General features: G+C 33.7%; 1 protein-coding gene across 1 annotated transcript; it reads left to right on the forward strand.

The window, feature by feature from the left end:
* The first annotated feature begins 1745 nt into the window (after nt 1-1745).
* On the forward strand, nt 1746-5412 carry LOC132053490 (protein IQ-DOMAIN 17). The gene is made up of 5 exons (XM_059445547.1): nt 1746-2119; nt 2242-2559; nt 3099-3344; nt 3984-4121; nt 4400-5412. The coding sequence occupies exons 1-5, from the start codon at nt 1964-1966 to the stop codon at nt 5159-5161; spliced, it is 1620 nt and encodes a 539-aa protein (XP_059301530.1). The 5' UTR covers nt 1746-1963; the 3' UTR covers nt 5162-5412.
* The last annotated feature ends 4538 nt before the right edge of the window (nt 5413-9950 follow it).

A 9950-nucleotide genomic window follows, 5' to 3' on the forward strand; every position in this document is an offset into this window, starting at 1 on the left:
ATCTAACATATATTCGTGAAATAGTCGAAGTAGCACACCCCGGAAACTAAAACAGGGGTATATTTGAGACCGAGGAAGTATCTAACATATATTTTAGAAATTTTCGTTAAGACAAGAATATATTTAAAAAATTTAATGACGGGAGGGATATGTTTGATTTTTTTCTAAAAAGAAAAGAAAAACCTACAAAAGGTGAGGGTCACAAGGGTAGTTTTGGTTGTTGTGCAGACTTCTTCAACAACGTGCATTCGATCGTCTCAATAACTCAATGACACACTCTTTTCAATGTGGCAACTGGCAAGTGCTATTTTCTCTTGCTTCATCCACATAGATATTCATTTACTTTTCTAGATCTGAAAACATTGAACAGACACTGTACTATACTTCTCTCTCTTCTATGTCACCTCTCTTTAAATAATTTTGTGTTCAAAGCTGCACTTTCTCTCTCTCTCCACCCAATTCTGACCACCCACTACTGTCATTGTCCTCCGGAACCTGGAGGACCATGAGAGATGACAGACCTCAAAACAAGATAAATAACTACTTAGTTACTAATACAAGAAACTATAAGAAAAAGAAGGGTTTAAGTAGTAAAGTATTCCCTCCGTCCCAAAACGATTGTCTTATTTTTCTTACTAGTCTGCCTCAAAAAAATTGACACATTTTTATATTTAGAAACAATTTAATTTAATGAGATGATTTACAGCAACACAAATATTTATGGCTTGTTTTGGACCACACATTTCAAAAGTTTTCTTTTATTTCTTAAACTTTGTGCCAAATCAATCTAAGAAAATCTTTTTGAGACGGAGAAAGTATATATTTTGGGGTGTTTGGCTAAGCTTATAGACTTGTTAAATTGACTTATGATCAGCTTATAAGCACATTTTAGTTTATTTACGCTTTTGATAAACACTTTAATAAGTCATAAGTTGGTCATCTCTAACTTATATTTTTTAGCTTATGAAGACTTGTGGTTTGATCAAATTTTTATTATTTTATTCTTAATTATTTTATAATTCTCCCAATATCTTTCACAAAATAAAATTCCTAACTTCTTCTTCATTTTGTATCTATTATTTCTCCTTTATGTTACAAGGATACTTTTAAATTTATTAAGAAAACCATTCAGGGACATTTTAGTTATTTTAACAAAAATAGCTTATTAGCATTTTTTTTAACCAAACACATCAACTACTTATTAGTAGTTTCAGCACTTCTATCCAAACATGTAGATTGTCTACAACACACCTTTTACGGTGCAGCCCTTTCCCGGACCCTGCTAAAGCGCGATGCTTTGTGCACCAGACTTTTTTTTTTTTTTTTAATAAGTTTCAATACTCAAAATGTTTTTCAATACTGATAGCTTAGTATTAGTTATTTACAATCGGCTAATTCAAAGTTTTTAGGGGTCGTTTGGTTGGGAAACAAGTTATTTTAGGATTACTTATCCCGGAAATGTTGTCCCACCCTCCCATAGGGATAAAAATAACACTACAATCTCGGGATAAGTACGGGATTAGTTATACCCCGATTTATTTCAACCAAACGTGAGATAAACTCATATCAAATTTAATTCCGGAATTAATTATCCCTTATCCTTCTTACCCAGCGAGCCCTTAGTGTGTTAATTTGATTATGCTTGTGATGCAAAGTTACAGGTTATTAAGTCTATTTCATAAAATAACTTAAAATTTTAAACGCTATCAATGCCAGAACCTAAACATGAAAATGAAATAAAGACCAGAAGTCTTGTTGGCCCCAAAACTATATACCAGAAAGAACTACTCTATAATAATGCAATACTTATTATCCATCATATTCAAAGCTAGCGTGTATCTCTCGCTTTCACTCTCTTTAGAGTAGTATCTACTCGTCTTTTGTCTTCGTATATATCTTTTTCATTCACTACTTTTGCTCCATCTTTGTCAAAAAAGAAAGCCTGAAAGTCATCTTCATAATTATGGGAAATAATAAGAAAGGATCAGGATCTTCTTCTTCTTCTTGGTTAACTGCTGTTAAAAGAGCTTTCAGATCTCCTACTAAAGACCCTCAAAAGAAGAAGCAAATTAAAACAAGAGATGAAAATAATGAAGTTGATGAAGATGAAGAAGAAAAGGTACTACTAGCCAGTAGCCACCTTTTTTTTTTTTTAAACTTTCTTTTTTGGCCAATAATTAACTTTAGATCCATCTTTTTGCTATAGCAACTAACTTTCTTGTTTTTTCTGAATTCATGCAGAAGAAGGAAAAGCGAAGGTGGCTTTTCAGGAAGGTTACTAGTAATCTTGAAAATGTGACAGCTCATCAGGCTCCGCTTAAAGCGGAGAATGATGACGTGTCCGCTCCTACAGGAGCGGACCAAAGCCAACGGCATGCAATTGCTGTAGCTGTGGCAACTGCAGCCGCTGCTCAGGCTGCAGCTGCCACAGCACAGGCAGCTGTTGAGGTGGCTCGAATGGCCAAGCCACCTGTTTCTAGATTCAATTTTTCTTTTTATCCCGGGGAAAAGGAGCATCAGGCCGCGACTTTAATTCAAACAGCTTTCAGGGGATATCTGGTGAGTGATGAATTGCAATGTTTGCCCTGTAGATGGATTAAAAGATATACACAATATTGTATCGGAAATATTCTAGGTGATTTCTTTATATTTGTTAAAGCTTTAGCGCACAAAATTACCTGATACATGTGTGCTGCTGAAAGATAGTAGGTATGCGGTGACATATCCAAGATGGACACAAATTGACTGAAAACTACCTTTATCAATAGAAAATAAAATGGTCATTGGAGTCATATCAAGAATGAAAGCATTTCTTAGAAATGAATCTTAATTTGAAAATGGCATTCTAGCATCAGACACCATAGTCACTTAATTACAAAATGAGAAAAGGAGAAATGGTTTTTTATATTACTCTAATTATGATTATTGAATGTAGGGCATTATCTAATTTCAGGAAAATCTATAAACTTGAGAAACTTGGTTGATACAGTTCATTATACACACTAAGAAAATGTAGCTGATGCCATGTTCTTAGTTTGCTTGTTTTCTGACCTTTTGTGGAATTGATTGAATGAATTGCTTTTGTTGTGATTTTGAAGGCAAGAAGGGCTCTAAAAGCACTGAAAGGTCTAGTGAAATTGCAAGCTTTAGTAAGAGGTCACAATGTGAGGAAACAAGCCAAGATGACTCTTAAATGCATGCAAGCTCTTGTTAGAGTTCAAGCGCGGGTACTTGACCAGCGATTTAGGCAATCTCAAGAAGGAAGTCGAAAATCAACATTTAGTGACACTAGTAGCGTGTGGAATTCTCAGTATCTTCAAGATATCTTGGACAGAAAATCAATGGTAAGTTCATAAGTTGATGTATAATTCATTACTTTCCTACTGTAAGTACTTGGAAATAATTTGGTTTTGGGTTTTGTTTTGGATTTGGATTTGCAAGAGTTGAATTTGGAAAGGAAAATACCATTTTCATTGGTTTTAGATTCAAAACAAAAAATAGTTAGTTGCACCTTCTTTTCTATACAAATTCTTTGGTTTTAGTTTTTTGAAAATATATTTCAAAAGCCTTTTAAAATCAAATCCCCGTTTGGTGGTTTTTGCCTTTGATTTAGGGAATGCTTTGTAAACGACGACTGATTTTGGAATGCTCATTGGTTTTGGTATTGGTTTTAGCACCAAGTAGGCATTGGTCTAGGCGTGCGCAAGGGATTGGTTTTACAGTTAAATCTCTATAACGACGTCGTTTGTCTAGATATTGTTTGATTGCTACAGCAAAATGTTGTTATACATAACATATAATATAACATAACATGAAAAATCGGTTCCAAAAAAAAAAAAAAAAAAACTTGGCCGCTATAGTGAAATGTTATTATAGAGGATGGATGTTATAGAGAAGTCTGATTGTACTACGTACCAAACAAGGATTGAGCTAGATGTAAATACTTTTCGTATAATTAACTCATTGGCATTTATATATGCCAGTCAAGAGATGGAAGCAGCATTCCAGATGATTGGGATGAAAGGCCTCATACAATTGAAGAGGTAAAAGCAATGCTGCAAAGGAGAAAACAAGCTGCTTTGAAACGCGAAAGGACCTTATCCGATGCCTTTTCTCAACAGGTTTCTCTAAATCCATGTCAAAATTTTCATGTTTCAAGTAACTTTCTTGATGTAAGCTAGTTCTGCCAATCATGGAAGGAGCTAGGGTACCAGAAGGTCGTCAAAAAATTACATAATATATACATGGTTAAAATTATTTTTTATGTATATATAGACTATAGTAGATATTGAATCCTTTGACTTCTTCGTATGTTTACATTTTTCTATACTTTGAATTAAAGCTAATGAAAATCCTAGCCCACCACTGTTGCTAATTGATTCTATTTTCCGTGTGACAGACGAGGAGAACAGGCAGAAACTCGTCGATAGGCAGTGATGCGGATTTTGGAGAAAAACATCAATGGATGGACCGGTGGACAGCTGCAAAACCATGGGACAACAGCAGGGGCAGAGCATCAATTGATCAGAGTAATTCTCCTGTTGTTAAAACGGTTGAAATGGATACGTCACAACCTTATTCGTATTTACCTCCCAATTTAAGAAGATCACACGAACGACCAAGTTCACCCCTTCATAGAACTCACCAAAATCAATCGTTTCAATTCCCCATTACACCTTCTCCATCAAAAACAAGACCTATTCAAGTCCGCTCTGCAAGCCCCCGATGTCCAAGAGACGAAAAAAGTTATAACTACACAGCTCAAACTCCAAGCCTGAGGCCTAATAATAACTACTCCTCATTTAATAGCAGCTCTAACCAACGTACTAGACTAACTTCCAGTGCTGCAAATATTCCTAACTACATGGCTGCTACTGAGTCTGCTTTGGCAAGAATTCGTTCACAAAGCGCCCCACGACAGAGGCCATCGACTCCAGAGAGGGATCGAGCTGGATCAGCTAAAAAACGTCTTTCTTTCCCCATCCCTGACCGTTATGGCAATGTCTATGAACATAGTCTAAGGAGTCCAAGCTTTAAAAGCCTTAGTGGAGTACATTTCGGATATGAACAACAATCTAACTATTCTTCCTGTAACACAGAGAGTCTTGGAGGCGAGATATCTCCATCCTCAACGAGCGATTTGAGAAGGTATTTAAGGTGACCAAGGGCAAAAAATAAGGTGATCAATGTACATGCTAATGCATATTGTAACTGTAATGCCTTTTCTTGTTTGTTAGGTATTTTTTAACTTTGTTTGGAGTCTTATTTTTTAAATCTCTGCTCCTTTGTTGTGATTTCCTTCTGACTTATAATGTAGTTGAACCCATTGATGTGCTAGTCAAACATATTGTAAGTTGTAACTAGTTCTTCAAGCATTGTTTAATGAAATAGCACCTATCTCACTTACTGTTATAGGGCTAACTTTGATGTGATCACTACTTCCATGTACTGTTTCACACTTTGTAAGTACCACTTTTCCGTCCCAATTTATGTGATGGAGTTTAACTGCGCACAAAAGTTAAGAAATAAATGAAAACTTTTGAAACTTGTGGTATAAAATAAGTCATCTCCATTCACACACACACACACACACACACTTTTACACACTATACACACCTTTAAAAATTTAGTTACTCCTAGAAAATTATGAGTATTTTTACTAACTTACCCCTAATTAATGCTTAAAAAAAGAAAAGTTATTTAATGATTCTTGATTATAAATAAGGGTAAGTTTGGAAGAGTAGGATTAATTTCTTCTTGAAATCCTAAAGTGTCACTTATTTTGAAAGAAAATAAAAAGCCTAAAAGGTCACTTAATATGGAATGGAGGAAGTATAAATTTGTGTGGTTATAAATCATCTCATTAAGGATAAAATAAGTATTTTAAAGTTAAATTGTTACCAAATATAAAAATATATCATTTTTTTATACCGACTAACAAGGAAAAAATATCACATAAATTCTGAAGGATGGAGTATCTCACAAGTGCAAAAGCTATATTTATTTAGTGGAACTTAATTTGCTATAGTACTTTCTTCTTTTGTCGGCATATCTACATTTTTCTTTTCTACTTCCCCTCTAATAAAATATGTGATCATTTCTTCTTGAATTTCTTCAAAATGATGCTGATAGAGCATAGGTCCACCTCTTTAGTAAAGAAAAATAGGGGAAAGTGGAGGACCCTCACCCTCTTAACATTTAAAATGAAGATAATAGCACCAGCTCAATTGGGGCCCTGTATCTATGATTTCTAGGCAAGAAAGATTTAAGTTGCAATAATTACGATCTAGGTCGCTCGAGCTCTTTAAAAATATCGTTGCATCCTATTGAATTTTTCAAAAATACATTATTTTTAAAGGATCTATTACACATCTATCGACATTTTTAAAGAGTTTGAGTAACATAAATTATAACTCCATCGTATACATTTTGTGTGAATTTAAGTTATACACACTTACAAAGTCTCTCATAACTCTCTTTCCCTGAAGGCTGGCTTCAAATTAAAGTTCTGCCATTAATCCATTATAGCTATATCATAAAAACCTTTCCTGGCAATAGTTATTAATTCTTAGCTTCAAAACACGTAAAGTTCGTTGCTGATTTTTAGTTGCATCATTTCTTGCTCCCACATATCACGAAAAAGTTATTGTGGCTAAAGTGTTTAGGTACCAAAATTCTTACATTTAGTAAAATGTATGCACTCAATTTTTCTATAATAGGCAAATTAAGCCTTGCATTGTAGAGTAAAAAGGTTTTTCGTGAATGTTTTGAAGCTAATGAGTATTTGTGACCACCTGAGTTTAGCTACTGATTCAACTAACCCGCTAAGTTGCATTTTTTTTTGCGTGGATTCTCCTTCAAAGGCACTGATCTTTAATTTTTGTCCCTCAAATTGCAGGTCTTTAATTTTTGTTCTTCGCTTAAAAAAGTGGCCGAAAATATCCAGAGGTTTTGGGTTTGAACCCCCGCTCAATTTTAAAAAAAAAATCGCAAGGCAAGACTTTCGCGAAACCTTTGCCTTAAGGCCTAACATTTGTCCAAAATTAGGCCTATTCGGGCAAAAGTTAGGCCTTAAGGCAGAGGTTTGTCTTAAGGCCTATTCGGGCAAAAATTAGGCCTATTCGGGCAAAAATTAGGCCTATTCGGGCAAAAGTTAGGCCTTAAGGCAGAGGTTTGTCTTAAGGCAAATCTCTGCCTTAAGGCCTAACTTTTGCCCGAATAGGCTTAATTTTGATACGAAACTCTGCATTGAAATTTATTTATTTTTTACTGAGCTGAAGTTCAAACCCAAAACCTCAAAATATTAGGCGAAGGATAAAAATTAAAGACCACTCCCAAATAAGGACAAATAGGCCACTAAGTTATCCTCGTTCACTCAAATGGGTCTCATCCTTGGTGTCCCACCTCAGTGACTAGCCCAACGAGATTATTGGGCTCTTTTTTCATTTGATCGATTGGGTTCTTTTTCACACATGTCAAGATTAATGGGCAATTTGCAGGATGGGCCTTCGCTGGGGATGGTCTTTAATTTTTATCCCTCAAAATGGTGGTCTTTAAATTTTGTCCTTCAGGCAGAATTAAGCAGACAGCAGAATTTCTGCCATGTCGGGCCGATAGATTTGCAAAATTCGCCGTTTGGAGATTAACTTTGCAAAGTCCGCCTTGCGATTTTTTTTTTTTTTTTTTTTTTTTGAGTGGCTTCGAACCCACAACCTTGGGGTATTAGGCGAGGAGTAAAACTTAAAGACCACCAATTTGAAGGGCAAAAATTAAAAACCACCCCAAATGAAGGACAATGCGTGCAAAAAAAAAAAAGAAGATTAATTAAGAGAGTCCAATAGTTAGTAGAAAAAGCCCACAATTTTATAAGAAAATTTCACACAACGACGAAATAGTACCCTTAATTATCATTTTGTAGATATTTTCAGCTAATTATCCAAATATAACAATAGTTTACATTCTGCAGCAATTTAAGCCAATCAATGTATATGTTGATTTTAGGCTCCCTTGATTCAAATTCTCACATTTTCCTTTATCAATTTATACTTGAACTTGCCATTTGTGGTTCTTGGGTATGAATGAGTTCTAAAAATCAGTTGGTTTTCGAGTTACTGAAATGAAAATTAAAAGTTAACATTGTTGGTGCATATTGGACTTAAGAGTTCCATCGTTGAGTTTCAAATTATGAATACGAAAATTCATGTTTGCGGCTGCTCGTGTTTGAAAAATAATAATTTAAGTATTTGTTTGTTGCACATATGTTGGATGCTATTGTTAAATGTAGAAATCGTAAATTCAATAATTTAGCGTTGCAATATTAATTTGAGAGTTGAATCATGAAGAAAAAACTACTGAACTCTATTGGTGAATTCAAGCTTCTGAATTTTTGTATCTGAGTTTTGAAATTATTTTTGATTGAGTGTTGTTCCAAAAGTCTAGATTCGTCTTAGGGGCTTATATCTCAAATGTGGGACGATTCAGTGGATATTGGAGGTGGTTTTGAGCAAAAAAATTGCGCGGATTGCTCTTCATATGGACTGGTCTTTAATTTTCGTCCCCCAAATCGGTGGTTTTAAATTTTTGGTCCTACTTCCCATTTAATGAAAATTTATGGGCCAAAGTACCCTTATTCACTGGTCTATAAAATCAGAGATTTGGGTTTAAGAGGCAAAAGTTAAAGACCAGCAATTTAAGAGGCAAAAACTAAGACCACCATCGAAATAGGGCATTTGTGCAAATGACTATTTTTTAGTGGCAACCAGCAGTGTATGTCTTGAGTATACCATGTAGGGAAAATTACGTGGGGTCAATACTTATCAAATATTTACTAATATATTACCAATAATTTATCAATTTTACCAAACATTGAAATATACCCATCCCCACCTTTTTAGCCTAATTAAATGGAACATATATTTACAACTATTTTTTTTTTATTATTATTGTATTTACTTTCTTTGTTAATGCCCATTGATTAGGGTATACCCACGCCCACCAGTTTCACTCACTATGAAACAAACATTTTCTCCCACAATTCTTGTGATTTCCCTAACTTCCCTTTTCTCCCAAAATTCTTTTGTTTGTGTTATTACTATAATTTTTTTTGTATATATCAGTTATAGGTTCATTCTTTTCACATTTGATTTTATATTTTTACTGTATCTTTTTGTATATATCACTTCTTTGTCATCAAAATATACTTCATATATTTTAGTTTTGTACTTTTTACTGTATTTTATGTTGTAGCTATTGATACAAGTTCTTTATCTCATTTTTGGGAGTATATGTGTTTGTATTATTATTGTATTCTTTGTGTGTGTGTACATATATATATATATATATATATATATATATATATATACTTTTTGTATTTCTTATTGTATTTTAGGCTGTAGCTATTGATATAAGTTTTTTATCTCATTTTTGGGAGTACGTATGTATTTGTATTATTACTGTATTTTTTTTGTATATATTAGTTATAAGTTCAATTTTTTCACATTAGATTTTCTATTTTAACTGTATTTTTTGTATATACCAATCGGTTCATTTTTTCACATTAGAGTATACTTTTTTTTTTTAATGTTGTATTTCTCAGTTGCTAAAATTGTGCGATTTATATTTTTCCTCTTCTATTAATTCTTCCTCTAATGATTAAGTTTATTCTTCTAACAGAAGAGTATGTAAACATGTTTTATATTTAGATTGTATTTGTCAAATGCTAAAATTGTATGATTTATATTTTTCCTCTTTTGGTAATTCTTCCTCTAGAAATTTCTTTCTTTTGGTAATTCTTCCTCTAGAAATTTCTTAGTGGAAGGAAGATTATGAATCTTGAAAGAAGGTAACGGTAAATCCCTAAAAATAATGCCCGGAAAGAGTGATCCTATTAAAGGTAAAAAGTATCCCACTCTTATTTATCCTATTTATATATTGTTGGTAATCAAACTAGT

The sequence above is a fragment of the Lycium ferocissimum genome, chromosome 4 (genome assembly GCF_029784015.1).
Source record: "Lycium ferocissimum isolate CSIRO_LF1 chromosome 4, AGI_CSIRO_Lferr_CH_V1, whole genome shotgun sequence".
NCBI classification, from domain to species: Eukaryota; Viridiplantae; Streptophyta; class Magnoliopsida; order Solanales; family Solanaceae; genus Lycium; species Lycium ferocissimum.